This window comes from Dama dama, chromosome 14 (genome assembly GCF_033118175.1).
Source record: "Dama dama isolate Ldn47 chromosome 14, ASM3311817v1, whole genome shotgun sequence".
Taxonomy (NCBI): Eukaryota; Metazoa; Chordata; class Mammalia; order Artiodactyla; family Cervidae; genus Dama; species Dama dama.
The window spans coordinates 19,249,711-19,271,686 of record NC_083694.1 but is presented as its reverse complement, the minus strand read 5'-3'; the positions used below and the strand labels follow the sequence as shown (position 1 = coordinate 19,271,686).

Here is a 21,976-nt window from a genome sequence, read left to right as displayed (position 1 = left end):
ACTCATCTCACATACTAGTAAAGTAATGCTCAAAATTCTCCAAGCCAGGCTTCAGCAATACGTGAACCGTGAACTTCCAGATGTTCAAGCTGGTTTTAGAAAAGGCAGAGGAACCAGAGATCAAATTGCCAACATCTGCTGGATTATCAAAAAAGCAAGAGAGTTCCAGAAAAACATCTATTTCTGCTTTATTGACTATGCGAAAGCCTTTGACTGTGTGGATCACAATAAACTATGGAAAATTCTGAAAGAGATGGAAATACCAGACCACCTGACCTGCCTCTTGAGAAACCTGTATACAGGTTAGGAAACAGCAGTTAGAACTGGACATGGACCAACAGACTGGTTCCAAATAGGAAAAGGAGTACATCAAGGCTGTATATTTATTTTCACTCCTGCTTATTTAACTTATATGCAGAGTACATCATGAGAAATGCTGGGCAGGATGAAGCACAAGCTGGAATCAAGATTGCTGGGAGAAATATCAATAACCTCAGATATACAGATGGCCCCACCCTTATGGAAGAAAGGGAAGAAGAACTAAAGAGCCTCTTGATGAAAGTGAAAGAGGAGAGTGAAAAAGTTGGCTTAAAGCTCAACATTCAGAAAACTAAGATCATGATATCTGGGCCCATCACTTCATGGGAAATAGATGGGGAGACAGTGGAACCAGTGACTGACTTTATTTTGGGGGGCTCCAAAATCACTGCAGATGGTGACTGCACCCATGAAATTAAAAGACGCTTACTCCTTGGAAGGAAAGTTATGACCAACCTAGAGAACATATTAAAAAGCAGAGACATTACTTTGTCAACAAAGGTCCGTCTAGTCAAGGCTATGGTTTTTCCAGTGGTCATGTATGGAGGTGAGAGTTGGACTATAAAGAAAGCTGAGCGCTGAAGAGTTGATGCTTTTGCACTGTGGTGTTGGAGAAGACTCTTGAGAGTCCCTTGGACTACAAGGAGATCCAACCAGTCCATCCTAATGGAGATCAGTCCTGGGTGTTCATTGGAAGGACTGATGTTGAAGCTGAAGCTCCAATACTTTGGCCACCTCATGCAAAGAGCTGACTCATTTGAAAAGACTCTGATGTTGGGAAAGATTGAAGGCAAGAGGAGAAGGGGACGACAGAGGATGAGATGGTTGGATAGCATCACCGACTCAATGGACATGGGTTTGGGTGGACTCCGGGAGTTGGTGACGGACAGGGAGGCCTGGCGTGCTGCAGTTCATGGGGTCACAAAGAGTCGGACACGACTGAGTGACTGAACTGACTGAACTGAATGATCACAGTTTATTTCAGTGGGATATAAGAACTGAAATTTGCCTGCAGTGTCTGAGACCTGGGTTCAATCCCTGGATTGGGAACATCCCCTGGAGGAGGGCATGGCAACCCACTCCAGTATTGTCACCTGGAGAAACCCCATGGACAAAGGAGCCTGGCGGGCTACAGTCCATGGGGTCGCAAACAGTCAGACACAACTGAGGAACTAAGCACAGCATATACATGGTTTAATTTAAAAGTAAATGGGAAAAAAATCCAAATAAATTTAAGAAATTGAAATTCACCTCATTAGGGAGACAAACTAATGAAATAAACATCCTGAAAACATAACTTTTCTCTAATTAAGAAAGATTATATCATTTTGGCAAATCTTTCAGTATAATAATAGCTAAGTAAGATGTGCAGTTTATTTATTTTAGGTCCAAGGGATATTCACAGATTAAGATTTAAAGGTAAATTCTTTCCCTTTCCTACTTTCTCCGTACCTTCCTTCCATTTTCTCATCCTTTATTTTACTGTCTGTTGTGATACTGTGTGGATAACATAACTCACTTTTTGACTGAAATACTTCCAACTGTCAAGACATACAGTAGATAGAAACAGCAATTGACAAGACTATTGGTTACACAGGAAACTTGCCACTTTATACTAAAATTCGTAAAATCATGCTCTATACATCAAAATGAAACATTTTATATACATTTTAAAATAAACAATTACAATTCCTCTTTGTTTTTTGTGACTATAATAAAAACATAAAATACTGAGAACACTTTCTGTGTCTTTTAAGATATTTATCTAATTTATTCTGCATAGAATCTTAAGGTCATAGCTAATTTCTTGTGTTGGACTATGCATGCTGTGCTTCATCGTGTCAGTCCTGTCCGACTCTTTGTCACCCCATGGACTGTAGCTCACCAGGCTCCTCTGTCCAAGGGATTTCCCAGGCAAGAGTACTGGAGTGGGTTGCCATTTCCTTCTCCAGAGGATCTTCGCAACTCAGGGTTTGAACCCCTATCTCCTGTGTCTCCCACACTGCAGGAGAATTCTTTACCACTGAGCCACCAGCAAATATTGGACTATACCTTAGGTTAAACTCAAAAGTTAACAAATACTCATGTTCTTAAAAGTGATCTTGACCAAATTAGCTACACTAGACAATGATTGAGTATCTTAACCACTGCCTTAGTTAAGAGTTCATTTGAAGGAAACATTTGAAAGTATAATTTCTCTCCCTATGTTCCTACTTTTAATACACAGTGTGTTTGATTATTGGATATAAAGGCTGGGGGAAAAGGTGTGGAGGAAGAGTAAAGGAGAAAAGAGAAGGGAAGAAAGGAGATGAATTATACCAAAGCCTGAGATTTTAAAATTTGGCCACCAGATACTCAGTTGAAAGATTTCTGAAGTTTTCCAATCCAGAAGAGGGAATTAAATAGGGAGAGCAGGGCTTATCTATACATATAGTTATTCTTCTGGTCTTGCAGAAGAGCTAGGATGAATCATGAGCTAACAAATTCCACTTCTTCATTGTGTATCAGTTATAACAACATCTAACTTAGAACTGGTCTTAATCTAAAGTATCTATGGAAGTGAAGTGAAAGTCTACTGCTAAATCGCATCTGACTCTGTAATCCCATGGATTGCAGTCCGCCATACTCCTCTATCCATGGGATTTCTCAGGCAAGAATACTGGAACGGGTTGCCACTTCCCACTCTAGGGGATCTTCCCTACCCAGGGATCAAACTCATGTCTCCTGCTTGGCAGGCAGCTTCTCTACCACTGAGCCACCAGGAACGCCCACAAAGTATTTATGAAGTATCCTAAAAACAGAAGAGTAGTCAAAATAAGAGGAATAAGTCTTCAAATCTATAGTGTATTACAGACCCAGTTATTTCATCAGATCTAGTTAAAGCAATGGTATTAATTTCCTTGGATTTCTAGATTTGGGGTTTCATTATATTATTAATAAAATTAGTGATATCAAAAGGAATCACCCCAAACTCAGTCTTGTCTGATCAATGAAGAAATGGATAGGACTGATGGCAATTAACTTACCAGCAACATTAACTTTATACAAAACCAACAGAAATAAGTACATAGTAGTTAGCTGTAAATTATTTTCCATAAAAGGTTCATATACAATGCAATTTAAACTCTGGTGTGCTGGGGACAAGAATAAGTGGAGGAACATTTTACACTGAGGTAGGAAATGGGAATTAATTTTTGTGACACATTTTGTCCTAATTCTTTCCTGACTTGAATTTTCTATTAAAACTGTATCGGATACCATTTCTAAGTAAAAAACAAACACACATAATTGTACATGCTATATATAGTTACCTATAATATGTATCTATCCATGCAAATAAAATTACTGGAAGAACATAAACCAAATTTTTAACAGTGGTTATCTCTGGGATGGTACAATATGAACAAATTTATTCTTCTACTTTTATCCTCGTATTACCAGTTTTTGGGACTGAATATATTTTAAGCTTGTGATTAGAGAATAGTCCCAATAAACATTAGTTAAATGTTTTTTTAAAAAAAAACAGTATTGAAAATTTTATATGAGTCTGAATTTGTATGTTTGTATACATACAAATACAAATATTGGGAGGCCCAATATGTATGTATATAGCTCAGTTGATAAATCATCTGCCTGCAATGCAGGATACGTAGGTTCGATTCCTGGGTCGGGAAGATCCCCTGGAGAAGGAAATGGCAATCCACTCCAGTATTCTTGCCTGGAGAATCCCATGGACTGAGAAGCCTGGCAGGCTACAGTCCATGGGATCACAGAAGTCGGACATGACTTAGTGACTAAACCACCAAACCACCAAACATACATATGCATATAAATACGTAATATGCATATGTATATAGTTTATTTTTTAATATCTAATGAGAACTCTCTCTATTCCATAACCCAATACATTAAAAACTTAACAATGTACTGGATGGAAATAAATGGACCCCGAGTTTATAAAATAAAATGTAAAAGAATTAAGAGAGATCCAAAGAAAATCAGGTGGTTCAATTTTAAAGACAGGACTAAAATAATACAATTTATTTAAATGTCTGAATGCTAGATTGGCCATCTGATTAAGCAGATGATTATTTAAAGCACATTAAAATAAAAGTTAAATTTAATGTGAGCAAGATTAACCAGAGCAGCAGGGTTTGCACACAGTACAAAAATGAAGTCCAATCACAGGTGAAACAAGAGTGAAATTGATGAGCGTAACCTTTGGGCCCCTCGTTTATGATAGGCCCTCTCCAAGACAAGGGAGGGACCCTGGCAATGTGCTCACATGGTTGTGTGTTTTGGTAAAATTTGAAAAAAATAAAACAATCAGTTAATTCCACTGATTCTCTATATTCTGCCTTATCCTTTATCATGCCTGGGTTGGGTGGCATGAGAGTGGCACTGTAGACATGTTCGGGATCAAGTTAGAAGGCAGATATATATTTAAGTTTAGTTGGATATATTTGCATATATTGGAGATGGAAATGGCAACCCACTCCAGTATTATTGCCTAGAGAAGTCCAAGGACAGAGGTGCCTGGCACGCTACATTCCATGGGGTTGCAAAGAGTTGGACACGACTGACCAACAAACACTTTCACTTTCATATATTTAAGTTTAGTTGGATATATTTACATATATATTTGTGGACTGTTTTTTTCTGGTACTTCCAAGTATACTTAAAATTTGTTAGCAATCCCAATATAGGAATAACTTTCAGGAATGTTCCTGCAACTCATTGTGCAGACTCACCAGGCATCACAAATAGAGACGCAGATCTAGAGACTGCAATGCGACACAAACTTCCTGAGGTGTGGGTAGTGGACAAGAAACAGGGATTGAAAAGGGGTATAAACTGCCAGAAACTGGACCATGGAAAATCATTCTAAAATTCACATGTGTGATAAGTAGAGAATTTGATTCTTATCATTTACCTTACAAATGGAAGTTTTCCCTTTTCAAAACTGAGTTCAATAATGCAGCATGAGCAAACAGAAATACATCATTTAAGATTTTTTGTAGTAATAAGAAATTTAGGTCAACATTCCTTGAGAAAAGAGTGGATAAAATTTCCCTTCTCACTCTAGAAATTATAACAAAATTACTGTCAAAAGAAGCAAGAGTATGAGGCCAAAATACAGAGAACACATATTATAGAGCAGTCAGGCAGTTAATAAAACTACTGTTCTGTTTTGAGATTTTGAATTCTGGTACAGTACACATTAACACCTGAAATGTGTATGAAATTATTTTTGCTCACTAAAAATGTATTCCTCCTCTTGTATTTGTAATTGTACACTATCTTTTTTTACATCTGTAACTATTACTTTTATTTTAACTTACATTTACTATTGGCCCAGAAGAAGTCTTCATACAAACCCAAGGATTTCCTTAAATGAAACACTCTGCACTCCCTGGTACTTCCCCTGCAGTTACAAACACCATTCACCTTCAGAGACACAACAAACCCATGTATCACAGAAAACACAGGAGAATAGAGACTCATCTAAAAACTCACGTTGCTCCAGAGATGTGGCTGTCATCAACAAGTAAATACCTCCTGAAATTGTATGAAGTGAAGTGAAAGTGTCAGTCACTCAGTTGTGTCCCACTATTTGTGACCCCATGGACCATAGCCCGCCAGGCTCTTCTGTCCATGGAACTCTCCAGGCAAGAATACTGGAGCAGGTTGCCACTTCCTTCTCCAGGGGATCTTCCCAACCCAGGGATCGAATTCAGGTCTCCTGCACTGCAGGGAGATTCTTTATCATTTGAGCCATACTATCTTCTCAAACGTGAATCCCCAAATTGTATAAGCTTCAAGCCCCACAACACATAAATCCACCCCAGTTCACATGTATAGGAGAGATTTATAGGGTATTTGCTAAAGAGAAAAAAATTAAAACATCTTTAAAAATACAGTATATTGAAAAGAAAAAGTATAAATAAAAGTAGATAGGCACTTTTCTACTTAAGAAGTCTTTCTTTTAATTATTTTATTTTTGCTTCTATCCATATTTTTGCCTCTGTTTCTTAGATGCGGGTGGTTTGATAACAGCAAGGAGACAAGAGTGGAAAAGGGACTCATTCTGGGGACACAACAAGATATTTTCTTTCACCATTTCATCTGTCTCTTCAAAGAGTTCCGATAATGGATAATTTTATCCCTTTCATATATTACAGGATAATAAAAACTATAATGTTAAAGAGGAAGGAAATAAAATGTAAAAGTTAATAGCTAATTCATTCTTCATGGTAGTTCAGTCCTTGGCCTTTTCTGAACAGAGACTGCCAACAGTAACAAATTATATGATGATTTCGTGATATGGACAGTTCACCTGGGACCAAGAACAAATGATCAAACTTCAAGACCTGCCTCTTAAAACTGCAAATCCAAAGATCGTAGGTCAAATCTTTATTCACTACATAATCTGCCTGAAAGAATATATCTGCCAACTGTCCCGGGAAAAATGAATACCAAACAATGGCATTTTAGTCACCAGTAAGACAACTGCTACTTTATAGAATATTGTGAGGATAAATAGAATAAAAGTACTTTGTGCTATTCACAGGAAGCCACCATAGAAATCTACATGATGTTCTGGCTTGCTTTTACCCTTTCATATGCAGGACCTAGTTTTTCTCTATCTTTGTACATGAACTCACTTAGAATCAGTTTCTTATAATACTAAGCCATTTCAGAGAGAGGGTGAAAAGGGTGCAATGAATTGTGGGTAACTCAAGGAGCAGTACATCATCAGAACGCTGGTGTTTTCAGGAAGGATAACTGGATGGTCATAAACCTAGAGAGAGAGGGAGAGAGACAGAGATAGAGATCAACCTAGAAACTGGGATCGAACAAAATTAATGTTTTGAAGTGAAAGAATTGGTTTTATAAGGATCAAGAGGTCTAAAATGAGCCCAGGAGAATTTCTTATAGGGGTGTGTTTTAATATCACCCTTGAGTTTCCCAACCATTGCTGTGGTACACCTTTGTCTAAGGACAATGCCTGATGAGATGCCTTCCCAAAGGCACTTTCCAAACACATCACGTGTGCGAAGACACATCACACACACACATACACACAAAGGTAGGTGCACGCTGAAACACTGCAATTCATCTGTTATTTCATCACCTCAAATTAAAAGTCAGCAATCACATGAAAAAAAATGGGGGGAGGGCGTTGCTCAGTCATATCTGACTCCTTGTGACCTCATGGACTATACAGTCCATGGAATTCTCCAGGCCAGAGTACTGGAGTGGGTAGCCATTTGCTTCTTCAGAGGATCTTCCCAACCCAGGGAGTGAACCCAGGTCTCCCGTCCTACAGGCAGATTTTTTACCATCTGAGCCACCAGGAAAACAGTCACATATTAAATACTTAATATATGCGAGGCATAGATCTTCCCACTTATGATACTAGAAACATAGAGTTGAAAGTAATAAATGATTTGGAGGCTTTACTATATTTCTTAATTTATGCATTCTTTCATCTTATAAGATTTGTCTTATAAAGATGTTCTACATATCAACAGACTACCACTTTATTTCTGGCATATCAAATTTAATTTTTAAATGAAGATATTTTCCTTCTGTATACAAATAAGATTTCATGCAATTTTAAAGGCAAAGTAGCTGAAACCATTTGTTTCTCTAAAAAATATAGTAATTAAAAATAAAGCTTTGTCAATATTAATTAGAGTATGGAGTCTTTCTAAAGAATCATAAATAACTGAAAGTCATTATCTCAGTATTGATAAGATAATTTTAACTGCCCATTAAAGGGAAAACATTAAAAATCTATTATACACCGATGACATAAAAGATATTTCCAAAAACATGTATTTAATTAAGTATATAGTTTTAATTAAGCATATATTTTTTCATTTTAGTTCTAATTTGAATATGTATAAACTATTAAATTCCATAACTAAAATAAAATGCAGAAAAAGTGGGTGTCAGTGACTCAGTCATGTCTGACTCTTTGTGATGCCATGAAGTGTAGCCCATCAGGCTCCTTTGTCCATTGAATTCTCCAGGCGAGAATACTGGCGTAGGTAGCCATTCTCTTCTCCAGGGCATCTTCCCAACCCAGGGATTGAACCCAGGTCTCCTGCATTGCAGGCAGATTCTTTTACCATCTGAGCCACCAGGGAAGTCCAAAATAAAATATGCCTAGTTTTAATATACTGAGTTGTAAATATATTTTGTATTTATTTATCCTTTTATTGGCATATTAAATTTTTTAAAAGGGTAATATTTTCAGGAAACTATTTCAGGAAAATAATATAATCAGAAAACTATTAATGTCTATAATTTTATATAATAAACTATATTTCTAAATATTAATTTTTCTGAATAGACCTTGAGTTTTACATTTGTATCTGTAACTTTGCTGACCTCCAGGAAGATCCTTAAAAATCTGGCAACACTTCAGAGGCAGTATCTTCTAATGACTCCAACAATAGTCCTTTGCATATATCTACCAGTAGGTGGAGCAGACAACATAATTTATTACCCAAGAACAAGGACAAGGGAATGAAAATCTGTTTATTTGGAATAAAACAAATTTGCAAATGAGATTTTCTTCAAAGGAAATATGTCCTATATGTGTTAGATTTAGTTTGACTGGTTACTGAATCAAAATAAATAACTTTATTAAATAATCAATCTTTGCAGAAAGATAAATTAAATTTACAAATGTGAGCAGCGTTTGCATTTTACTTACTCAAATCAACTAAAATTAGCTTTCTTTTCATAAAACTTTTACAGAGACAGAGATTTTTTGATGTGTTCATTTAATAAGGGCACTAAATCCAATCCTGTGTTACAGGTGATGAGGTGCATAACAAACAGTATTTTCTGGGAAATATAATTGACTAATCCTATTATGTCTGTAGCAACAAATTAACCTTATTACTACTAGTAAATGGTGATTGATTATTTATGCAAATAAGTTACCATGTTCAGTTTTCTCATTGAAATAAACATATACAAAAGGTGCTTTAGTATGACTTGAACTTTTTAATTAATAAAACCCTGAGGGGTCTATTAATTCACTCATTGTAATATTAGTTATTTACCTGAGTAATTCCTATTAGTGTTAATACATTTGCTTGCATAAAGATGAGATAATTATTACCATTAAAAATTACTAATAGATATTGGAACTATTTTAAGATGTATATTATTTGTACTAGAAACATGCTTAAAACTGACTTTAAAACTATGCTGGCAGTATGAGTACATCAGTATATCAGCATAATTATCTTAAAATTAATACATTAAGTAACACATGACTTCATTTTTTATCTATATATGAATTCACAAATACAATTTTAGTTTACAGAATTCTTCACATTTTCTGAAGCATGGTCTGAATGTTTTATTTCAACGAATCTAAATTAAGCTATAGAATTATGAAATTAATATGAAAATTAGTATTCTAGAAACTACATTAACGTCAATCCTAAATTATTGAAACCACTAATAAAATATCATCTTTCTCCTGGCTAAAATTACTATCAGAAGACCTCAACAAAACTTCTCTTATCCTCCTATGCTTCTTATAAAAGTTATTTAGGTTTGAATATTTTTTCAGTAAATTTTCAAATATCTGAACAAATTGAGAGCTAAAATTCACACAAGCCTTTCAAAATAATTTGTATTTTGCTTTTATTTTGTACTTAAATGTGTATTTAAGATAATTTGAAAACAAAACTCTGAAAACAGGCAATGCAATTAATCTATAAACATTTGACTTAGGAATATTTTTATTTCTGCAGCTTCACTTCTTCCCAGTAGCCAAGTAATCTTGAAAAACATCATTAACAATACTTGAAAGTGAAATATTATGCCTTTCATTCTCTGAGTCTTGCTTAGGTATGAAAAAGTATGTAAAGATTTTTATTAAAATAAAATAGTAAATGGAATCAACAAAATCCTAAACATAAGATATTAATTTCAGTGAGACTACCTACATAAGCTGTATCAGAAAGTTGGCAATTTCCTTCTACCCCTTCCAAAGAGACTGAAATTGGAGGGAATTCTTGTAGTTAAGGAGTATATACTATACATTTATATGACCTGATCCTAGTCCTAGCATAGTATCAGAACGATTGTAGGTACAGAAAAATACATTATTTGGAGTAACTGATGAATTCTAAAGTTAAGATTTATATTCATTTTATTTAGTAAATATCAGTGTTGCATATTTTTGTGAAGGTGAAGCTGATTTATAACTGTACCTGTAATATCAGTTTTAAAATTCAACTTTTCAATTTCATGATGAAAAGTACCTATTTAAAGCTAAAGAAAGCAATTTAGTGGACATAAGGAATAAAACATTTAAAATTTCCAGTACCATCCTGTTGAATGTGAAAGTCACTCAGTCGTGTCCAACTCTTTGCAACCCCATGGACAGTCCATGGAATTCTCCAGGCCAGAATACTGGAGTGGGTAGCCTTCTCCAGTTGGTACAACTAATCCCCTGACCAAAGTAAAGAGATGAGACCAGGATGATGTCACTATTCTATTAGGGAAGAAAGAAAAGGAAAGAAGGGAGAGAGAAAAGAGAAGGAAAGAAAGGAAGCCGGAAGTTTGCCTTGGGATCAAAAGTGTGTCTAGTAAAAGTGCGTCTATAGTTTCAAAGGCCTGTCCTTTTATTTTCAGTTACTTGTGATCAAATAGTAAAGATCAGTATGACAAAATATATCAACTTGCAAGATTCAAATGAAAATTCCTGACATGTTTACAAGATTCCTCTCTTAGGGAGGTGATTTAAAAACATCGTTTCCCTGTATTGCCCTCAGGTCGGTGAAGCCAGGTATGAAATGCAAAGGTAGGCGGCATCATTATGAAAATTTCTAGCTAATTTTCTTTAATAATTAAAGGAAAGCAAAGAAAGGAAATGAGAAAATGAGAGTTCCCAACAGCTAAAACAAACAGAAGAAAGTCAAAGTGTAGAGTCTTAGTTTATCCTTGACAGCTTAAATTCTAATAATACGATTGTTATCATTTACTGAATGCTCTCTAAGGGCCCGGAAACATTTTAAACATATTAAATTTAATCCTCACAACGTTCTTTCAAGGTGCAGAGTGAAACAGAGGCTCAAACAATTCTAGGTAACCTCCCAGTGATTCTTCTTTGAGGCTATGGTACTGTAGAAAGAGTGTGGGCATTTATATCAGACAGAGCTGAGCTGGAAGCCAAGCTCTCACTTAGGGTAAGAATCATTTCATTGGATGCCAGGAAGTTCTGGGGACAAGTGATCACTAAACTGAAGTCTATATACATAGATATTACTAGCAGTCAGGATGGGATAAACAAGGAGAAAAATGGGATATAGCATTGTTGGCTTGTACTATCAACACAAACACAATAGTAATTTGTTTGAAAATTCATAAAGATCCATGAGTCAAGTTACTTGGTCAAGTTTGTGAAACGATTTGTTAAAACAGGCACTTAATTTAAACCTGAAAAGAAATTAAAATACTTTTAAAAATAACATGTATAAAATATCTACCATATTCTCTGACACACGGTAAACACTCCATGGATATAAGCTATTGCATTATTTTTATTAGTAAAACAGCTAAGCCTTTATGGTGTTTCCAATTTATTACATTTATGCCCAATGACTATACAGCTCTGGATAAAACAGGATTAACAGATGCTTCAATTAAATTCCACTTCATTTTTAAAATTGCTTTCTCTATCATACTACCAATCATAAGTATAAACCACACAGAACTCAGATTAAGAAAGTTTATAAGTATAAAGGTGGTTCAAAATTTTCAAAAGAAAAAAACTGTCACCAAGAATGAGTACTAGGTTTAAAGAATTACAGGATATATTTATAGCTGCCCTTAACCTCAGATATGCAGATGATACCACCCTTATGGCAGAAAGGGAAGAACTAGAGTCTCTTGATGAAAGTGAAAGAGGAGAGTGAAAAAGTTGGCTTAAAGCTCAACATTCAGAAAACTAAGATCATGGCATCCAGGCCCATCACTTCATGGCAGATAGATGGGGAAACAGTGGAAACAGTGGCTGACTTCATTTTTCTGGGCTCCAAAATCACTGCAGATGGTGATTGCACCCATGAAATTAAAAGACGCTTGCTCCTTGGAAGGAAAGTTATGACCAACCTAGACAGCATATTAAAAAGCAGAGACATTACTTTGCCAACAAAGGTCTGTCTAGTCAAGGCTATGGTTTTTCCAGTAGTCATGTACTAATGTGATAGTTGGACTATAAAGAAAGCTGAGCACCAAAAAATTGATGCTTTTGAACTGTGGTGTTGGAGAAGACTCTCGAGAGTCCCTTGGACTGCAAGGAGATCCAACCAGTCCATCCTGAAGGAGATCAGTCCTGGGTGTTCTTTGGAAGGGCTGATTTTGAAGCTGAAACTCCAAAACTTCGACCACCTGATGAGAAGAGCTGACTCATTGGAAAAGACCCTGATGCTGGGAAAGATTGAGGGCAGGAGGAGAAGGGGACGACAGAGGATGAGATGGTTAGATGGCATCACCGACTCAATGGACATGGATTTGGGTGGACTCCGGGAGTTGGTGATGGACAGGGAGGCCTGGCATGCTGCGGTTCATGGGGTCGCAAAGAGTCGGACACGACTGAGTGACTGAACTGAACTGAAGTGAACTGAAGTCTCAACAAAATTGAAATTACCTTTAGTAGGTTTGGGTAGACTCCGGGAGTTGGTGATGGACAGGGAGGCTTGGCGTGCTGCAGTTCATGGAGTTGCAAAGAGTTGGACATGACTAAGCAACTGAACTGAACTGAACTGAATTAACATTTTGAAAAAAAAAGTTTTGCTAAAAAGATTTGAAATTCTGTGTCTTTAAAATCACACAACTAAAATTTTTACATTGCTATGGATTTTATAATAAAAATTGAAAATACTTTTATTTTTTAGTTTTCAAATTATCTTTAAATTAGTACCTGGGTATTGAGAGTAGAAAGACCTCAGTTTGAACACCAGAGCTATTTATTATTACTAATTTTGTGTCTATGGCCAGTCACATAGTTACCTGAATTTCAGTTCCTTGTCTGTTAAATGAAGACAATTCAGCTATCCAAATTAAAGTAAATATTAAGATAGTAATCATTACTGAAAGTATTGTTGTTTAGACTACCAAATAGAAGCCAGAGGTACAAGAGACCTGTGTTCCAAATGTACAGAGCAGCCCAGTATTTACTATGGTTTTGACCTTAGATACCTCTAAGGAAGACATTCAGTCTTAGATTCACTCTCTCCCACTGGGATTGGACTGGCTTTCCCTGTCTGAAGAGATTTGCATATGCAACTGAGCGAGAACCCTAAAATTGGGCTTGAAGTCTAGGAGAAAGACTAAAACCCAAGAAATTGCTAGTTTACAGCCTCAAGCTCCCATTGGGCTTCCCCTATGCTCAGCAGGAAAGAATCCACCTGCAGCGCAGGAGATGCCCGAGACTCGGATTCGACCCCTATCAGAAGATGCCCAGGAGAAGGAAACGGCAACCCACTCCAGTATTCTTGCCTGAAAAATCCCATGGACAGAGGAACCTGGTAGGTTATAGTCCGTGGGGTTGCAAAAGAGTCAGACATGACTGAATGAGCACCGCTTCAGGCTCAAATAACAAAACACTTTTCAATCCCTAAATTCATGCTTTTTTTAAAAACAACAACAACAATCTTATTCTTTGTGAGCAAAATATTCTACGTGCAGTGTATATTTTCTTAGTAACCATGAGGAGATCTGAGTTACTGAAACCTACCCACATATCAGAAAAGAAACATCTTAATATTCCAGATTTCACATGTACATCTCTATATGAAGATGCAACTGCTCACGCAGTTTGGTTAAAAGCTACACCTGAAAACTTGCATCAGAATTTAGAAAGGATGGTTTTAATCTCAACATTCGCTCAGTTCACAGAGATAACATGAAAGCGACCTCAGCTTAACAACTTCTTGGTTCCTGATCAATTCACAACACAACCATGAGCCACTCAGTCCGGGTTGGGAAACGGAAGGTGTGCCCTTGGCAGTGGACGTGGACCTTTCTAGCAGCCTGGCCCAGCTGCCTCCACAAAGCCGCTGTCACAGGGCAGCCGGGGTGCCTGCGTGCACCTACAGAGCAGCACAGAATTGAACTCGAAGGAGTGTCTTTGCGGTATCTTTTCAACAAGTCATGTCCCATTCAGCCTGCTAGTTTATCTCTGTCAGGCTGGGGGCCCCAGCGGCTTCCGTGAGCTGTCAGGGACAGGTAGACCAACCTGCTTTGTGCTGAGGAGGTGATGCATCTTTCGAGCCTGGTAATCTCTTTCTTTCTCCTCCCTTTCAAGGTCTGCCTTCTTCTCTTCCCTTTCTTTCATCTCTGCAAACTCCTCCAGGGCCTCCCTGCAGTGAAAGTTTGCAGTTATTTGTGATACGAAAGATACAGTAACCTTTTAATTCTTTCACTGATGAGAATCAAGTCAGTTTTTGAGGGGCAACCTACCTCCACATTCATCAAAATCAGTGGAGTAATCAATCTTACCAGCACATTCTAGGTGAATCTTTGCAATCCTTAAAAAAGCATTTAAGTGATCTTTCAGTGGTGAAATTTTGAAAATCAAATATCCACATATTATAATCAGTTCAGTAGCTAAGGGACTATATTAAATGCAAAGTAAGTTAATTACTGTGCTATCATTTTCCTTGGCTGAAGATGAACCATTTTAGACTCAAATATCTTAAGAAAACATCTAAACTACTGATTTCCTTTAAATTTGGTATTTACAAAGCTCTAGTTGTTTATTTTACATACTTATGGGCTAATACGATAGATTTTTAAACATATGCTTAATTTAGTCTAAATTTACTTCAGTTAAACAGTTCAAATAATATCAACAATATTACATGTACTATCTTGTCTTTGAAAGGCTGACATTTTATTCAGTTATATCAATAATTAGAATAAAAGTCAAACTGTGTACACAGAAGTTCACAGCATTTTAAGTGTAACAAATTCCATTAAAATAATAAAACTTTTCATCATTTATATACGTATATCTAAGAAATTTAAACACAAAATTAGCTCTTAAAATATACTATGTGAAAAATACCTACTAAATAGAATAATAACATCAAACTATGGGAGAATAATCCTTTATTTTCAAAGAACAAGTTTAACCACTCATATTAAAATAATGTTTTGAAATTGTACTTTATTTTTTTTTAATATGTAACATACTATCTAGTTCTATAAGTAAAATTTTAAGTAAATCTTCTAGGCACATGCCTCAAAGATAGCAGGGAAAGTAGAGAGGAGAATTCCAAAAATTAAAAAAAAAAAAAAAAGAGTCCCGTTCCTACTGCAATGACTAGAAATATTTTTGTTGCAATTTTCTGTTAAAGGCTACTAATACAATACTTCATACAAGGTTACTTATGAAACACACTGACGTTTAAAAATCACCATGCCCTGCTATTGCAGCAGAGCTATTTTTTCCAACATAAGATTAAATTGCAAAATAAATGAATTACTTGGAGTGGCATGGCCCTCATTTTGCCACCCTTCTCTTGAAAATTGCTTATTAATATGAAAAAAGGAGTCAGAAAATAGCCTGTTTTACTTTATGCATAGCATTTTGGGGGCTTCTGTACCCACAGCGTGGGGCTGGCTGCACATTTAGATTGTGCTGGCAAGCTGGTACAATGACCTTTCTGACCTGCATCTCAAGGCTATTATTAATCGCTAAGTAACCTGGTAAAGCCAAACAAATTTGTTTCCATTGAAAGGATCTCTATCTGTGTCTGAGAATTTGTTCTGTACCAAACAAACCTCATTAACTGTGTCCATTTTTGACAAAGAACCGGGAGTTAGAGGGATTGGTGACCTTTCTTTGTCCTTAGGTACAGATTTCAAGGCAGTTACATATGAATAAATGAGAATTTTTACCAAGAAAAATAACTATCAGGTGTTACATTAAAAAATGAGCACATCATTAATTTTCATCTTTACTTTTGATATTATATAAAAAATAAATATCTCTTCAATAATTCCTCTTATAAGTCTTTAAGAGAATTTAAAATAGCCAATGAACTGCCACTATTAGGATAATTACTCAAATATGCATGATCCAATTTTATGTTACCCCAAAGATAAGCACAGCAATATTCTGAATGATCACAAAAATTAAAAAACACATCTATAAAGAAGTTTGTGTTCTATAAGTAATTTAATGAATATGAAGAGATCTAACATAAGAACAAAAAAGGCCCATTAAAATTGAACACATACACAAACAGGTAAGGTACAAAGAAGTAAATAGGACTTGGATACAAAATCAGCAGTGGAAATTATTTAAAGAAGTAAAAACAGTTCATCTTCAGAATATGGAAACATAAAATTAAAACCATTTGTATGTACTCAAGAAGCTTGACAAGGAGAGTTAAAACTGAGAGGAATGTAAGAGAATGTTAGTTTCCAGCATATAAACACAGAGTAAATCCAGAAGGAACTAGAAAACCCCACAAAATAACCCAAGAAATTTGAAAAACCCTAGAAAAAGTAATTGAGGGTAATCTCAAACCACAAAATTAATTAACTTAATAAATTCATACAATTACTGAAAAAATCAATCTTATGCTGACTTATTGCTCTACTTGAACATGTACAGTCGTACTGAACATCACCATTATATTCATGTTAAATATTCTTTGTTAAATAACTAAGTAGGAAGAGCTGAATAAATTATTTATCCTTGATATACAGGTTTTTTGTTATAGCAATAGAGATGAAGATATGGCTCAATGTAAAGGATGCAATAGAAAATTATGATCCCATTAAAGATTAAAAGCTGGAAACCACTGTAACTAGGGTTCCCTACAAAAATATAAAATTTACCTATTTTTTCAATCCAGCAGTTTTTAAAATGTTTTTTAAACAATTACAAACTTTCCCCAAAAGCTTCAGACTACTATGAATATGTTTTTACATTTCAGGTATATAGTCTAATTTCTATCTGAAAAAAATATCCTGTGATAGATACAGGATAGGTATAACTAATTGCCCTGTTGTACAAATATGGAAACACATAAAGAGATGAAATGAGCCAATCTGAATAACAAATCAGTTAATGGCAGAAATGGAATTAGAATGCCTAGATCTGCAGAGCCTCTAACCTTATATTTGACTGTAGTCGTCCTAATACAAGAAATACTATACAGGAGATATTTTTATTGAATGAACCACACATATTTTCCTTTGTCTTATGATCTTGTTTTCTACTGTATAGTTAATGAAACTTGGATAAGTCCCAAGACTTTCTGCACCAGTGTTTATATGTACAAAACATTTTGAGACATTTGTTAAAAATAAAGCCAAAAATTACTGAAACTATCTAAAGCTTTACATATTTGCATACATTTTGCTAATGATATCTATAATGATAATAAAATATTTACATAGTCTAACATGATAATAATAATAAAAATAGTAATAGCCACTTGGAGGCAATATAAGCAGAGCAGTTAACCACAGAGACTCTGAAATGACACCTGGTTATAAAATTTCTGCTGGGCTACTTACTAGCTGTTTAATCTTTGAGCCTTAATATCCTCATCTGTAAAATGCAAATTTATTATCAGTCTCAGGATCTTCTCCATCAAGCTATTGTGTTGATGAAATTGATTAATCTCTGTTAAAGTGCTCAGAGTGACGGCTTGCTCAAAGTAACGGCTAAATGTTACGTTAAAGAATGTTTCCTGTAATCGGGGTACTAGGCTACTTGCTTTATCTACTCCACGGAATAGGAATCTTTTATGCTTTTTAAAATCTCTTCAATGAGCTCCTCCTTTCTCTCTCCACACTAGTGTGCACCTTGAGGATAAAATTCCGTGAGGCAGAGCACGGAGTCTAGCTCCCTACAAGGCAGGAAGCATGGGACAAACCTTGAACAGTGGGAAGCCAGGGGCAGGGAAGATTCATGCAGAGAAATTTCCCCTCTTTTTCTGCCTTACACGTACTGCTTTAAGAGGTCTCCTTGCAAATTGGGAGAAAACCTGTGTGGCTAAAAACAGCAGGCACACCTGCTGTGCTGGGTTGAGTCACTCTGGGATGTGATGTGAAGCAGTGGTCTGGGGCTGCAGGAGTCATCCCGTGGTCTTCCCTTTGGTCCTCACTAAAGGACCAAAGCACCCAAGACAGCTGCCCTGAGTGTTAGTGGCTGACAGCTTGAGCTAAATACATTCCACCGGAGAAAAGCAGCTGCCCCATACCAGGTTTTGCCACCCTCTACCCCAGCTTGCACCCAATAGCTGGTGATGGAAGGAATACAGAGGCCTCTGTGTCAACGTGGCACTACCCTCAAAACCCATCTGAATCCCAGAGCTTCCTGGGACTGATGGAGACTTCTGATGCAGCTTAGCTTCTCCCTCTGCTTTCCTCTTCCCCTCCCTTCAAAATGTTGTTCCCCAAACGCCCCCCAACAACACTCATGAGCCAAATCACTGTCTCACAGTCTGTTTCTGAGACACTTCACTCTTTCTAAGACACTTCACTCTCCCTTATCCTCACCCTCACTGCCCTGGACTAGAACCACCCAAATAAAGGATCGGTTGTTTAATCCTTGACTTACATTTTGTTTCCAAGAGCTTCCTGGCTAAGACACCTGTGTACTCATTCAGTTGTGATTGACTCTTTTTTTACCCATGGACACTAGGATCCTTTGTCCATGGAACTTTCCAGGAAAGCATACTGGAGTGGGTTGCCATTTCCTCCTCCAGGGGATCTTCCTGACCCAAGGATCAAACCTGCGTCTCTTGCGTCTTCTGTATTGACAGGTGGATTCTTTACCACTGAGCCACCTGGGAAGCCCTTTAAGACATCTACATACCTCATTTAATCCTTCCACAGTCTTGTGAGGCAGATATCACTCCTCCCATTTTATAGATTAGGAAAGGAGATTCACAGAGATGAGATCTCTGCTCAAACGCTCAAACTAGAAAGTGGCAGAGTCAGAATTTGAATCTAGGTCTGAGCAAAATCCACATCTTTAAGCACAATACTATACTCATATCATACATTTTGCCCAATCCAATATTTTATTTAGATATTGATAAACTTTTTTTTCTGAGTTGGTAACTTTGATGGTAGCAAAAAATCCATACTAGTTTTCCAAAGTCCACAAAAGGGAAAAGTTGATCTGTTTTGAAAAAGTTTAAATTAATTGAAACTCTTCTTCATCATCAGATGATAGCATTAATAATTGGGGAGTTAGCCCTGAATATTCACTGGAAGGACTGATGCTGAAGCTGAAGCTTCAATACTTTGGTCACCTGATGGGAAGAGCTGACTCATTAGAAAAGACCCTGATGTTGGGAAAGATTGAGGGCAGGAGAAGGGGACGACAGAGGATGAGATGGCTGGGTGGCATCACCAACTCGATGGACATGAGTTTGAGCAAACTCCAGAAGATAGTGAAGAACAGGGAAGCCTGGCAAGCTGCAGTCATGGAGTTGCAAAAGGTTGGACACAACTTCGCAACTGAACAGCAACAAAGTGACCATGGAATACACAAACTTTTGCATTTGCAGCCACACATGTCCTCTCTTCTTAACACACATTTTCCACCTGCTACTCTTTGTGTGTGTAAAGAATGCTAACGGACATCATTGTTGTTGTTTAGCCGCTAATTTGTATCCGACCTTTTGGCGACCCTTTGGACTATTGCCCACTGGCAAGGATACTGGAGTGGTTGCCATTTCCTTCTTCAGGGGATCTTCCCGACCCAGGGATCAAATTCGCCTCTCATGCACTGGCAGGTGAATTCTTTACCACTGAGCCACAAGGGAAGCCCAATGCACATCATACTGGTGTGTAAAATAAGACGGGAACTGAAAAGATGCTTAAGAGCGAGTCAGCACAACACAACTAACAGACCAAATAAACCACAAGGCCTTTGGGGAACAGCCCTGCTCATCTCTCTATCCCACTTCACACCACATTCTCCTGTCACTGTTATGCCTTAGTCACCATGGCCTTATTTATTTCCCAGCAAACAATTTACCCAATGACCCTATTTCGTTTCCGAGCAAACGATTTACCCCAGGACTTTTCACTTATATTCTGTTTTCTGCTTTGAACTCACTTTACAGCAAGCTGAATTTTCTCTCATTGTTTTCTCACTCATAGTACCATAATTTAGTTTTTTCCTCTATAGAATTTAATATTCTTAATTATGTCTTCATGGATAAATTTGTTTATTATCTTTGATCTGAAGAGAAGCCAGAGTATTTGCTTATTTAATGTACCTCACTCACTAGACTGCAAATTTTGTCAAGACAATGTCTGTTGTGTCCATGTCTATTTGAATGAATAAATAAATAGATTTTACAAAGATAGTCTTGGACAGTAGAGCCATTATGCTGGATATCATTAATGTTGTAAAGAATTTACTCTATTGTCTCCATGTAAGTGTGGAAGTTGCCATCATACAAATGATGACTGAAACCTGACAAGTGATTACAAAACAAGTACATGAGCCTGCTCAGTTCTGAACTCAAATGAAAGCTTCCTGTCAAGTAATCACACATGTTTTCTTGCATTGCACATTCTCTTTCTCTTGTCACAATGACTTTTCCTTTTAAAAAGTGTGTCTTGGTTTTTTTCTAAGGTCTGAACCAAAGAAGAAGAACATACTGTCATAAAATATTGAAGAAAATAAAGCATTCTGCTCAAAATTGTTTTCAGAAACAATATTTATATAAGATGAAAAATATCCAAACTCATAATTAGAATTTGGGAATTAGCCCCTTCTATATATTACTGATTAAATTATTCAACATTTGTTTAGCAGACTCATGTAATACTTTTTTTACCCTAATAAAAATGATTAAGATGGCCATCTATGCCATTCAGAAGAGAGCAATATATTTTGCTATTCTACCTCATTGTCGTATTCATTTCAAAATATGTACTAAAAATTTTGTGTTTAAAATTTTTCTCCTCTCTTCTAGTCCAGAACAACAACAACAACTCCTCCCCACCCCCCAAAAAAAGACCCCAAAAATCTACCCTTTCCTCTAAAAGGGCTTCAAGATTCCCTTAATAATCACTACTCTCTAGCTGCTCCTGCTCTCATAATCCCTTGCCTTTCTTTTCAAGGTCTACTACGTTCTACAGAATATTATACCTATAAACATGCATCACTTCTGTATTCCCCCTACCACACGCTAAGGCCTGAAGGTTAGGGTTAAGATGTACTCATTGTTGTGCCCGTCCCAAAATAGTTGGCCTAATATCTAGTCTAAATTAGGTGAATCTCCTTTTTATTTATTTCTCAGCTGACTACTAGTACATTTCATCACTTCTGATGGTTTAACTAGAAGAGGGAAGAAACCACAATCACAAAGCCTCTCTTCGCGAAGGGAGGGGAGAACCTGGACTCTGGCTCTTTGCCAAAGACGTGGGTGGCTCTCAGGATGTGATTCCCCTGAAGAGCAGCATTGACTTCACCTGGGGACGGCTAGCAATGCACACTCTCGGGCTCCAGCCCAGACTGATTCAATCAGAAATTCTGGAGGGTAGGACCGTGAGTCAATCTCTTGCCTGTTAAAGTCTGAGAAGCAAGAGAGTACAGTGATGACAATGTAAGCTCTGTTAGAAGGTC

At 36.7% G+C, this 21,976-nt stretch overlaps 1 protein-coding gene across 3 annotated transcripts in view; it reads right to left on the bottom strand.

Moving 5' to 3' along the window:
- The window catches only part of SPATA17 (spermatogenesis associated 17), a 218,614-nt gene that overhangs the window by 96,572 nt on the left and 100,066 nt on the right, over positions 1-21,976 (bottom strand). For all 3 annotated transcript variants that reach the window (XM_061160043.1, XM_061160042.1, XM_061160044.1), the window contains exon 6: positions 14,597-14,720. In XM_061160043.1, the coding sequence (XP_061016026.1) occupies positions 14,597-14,720 (124 nt within the window). The remainder of the gene's footprint in view (positions 1-14,596; positions 14,721-21,976) is intronic.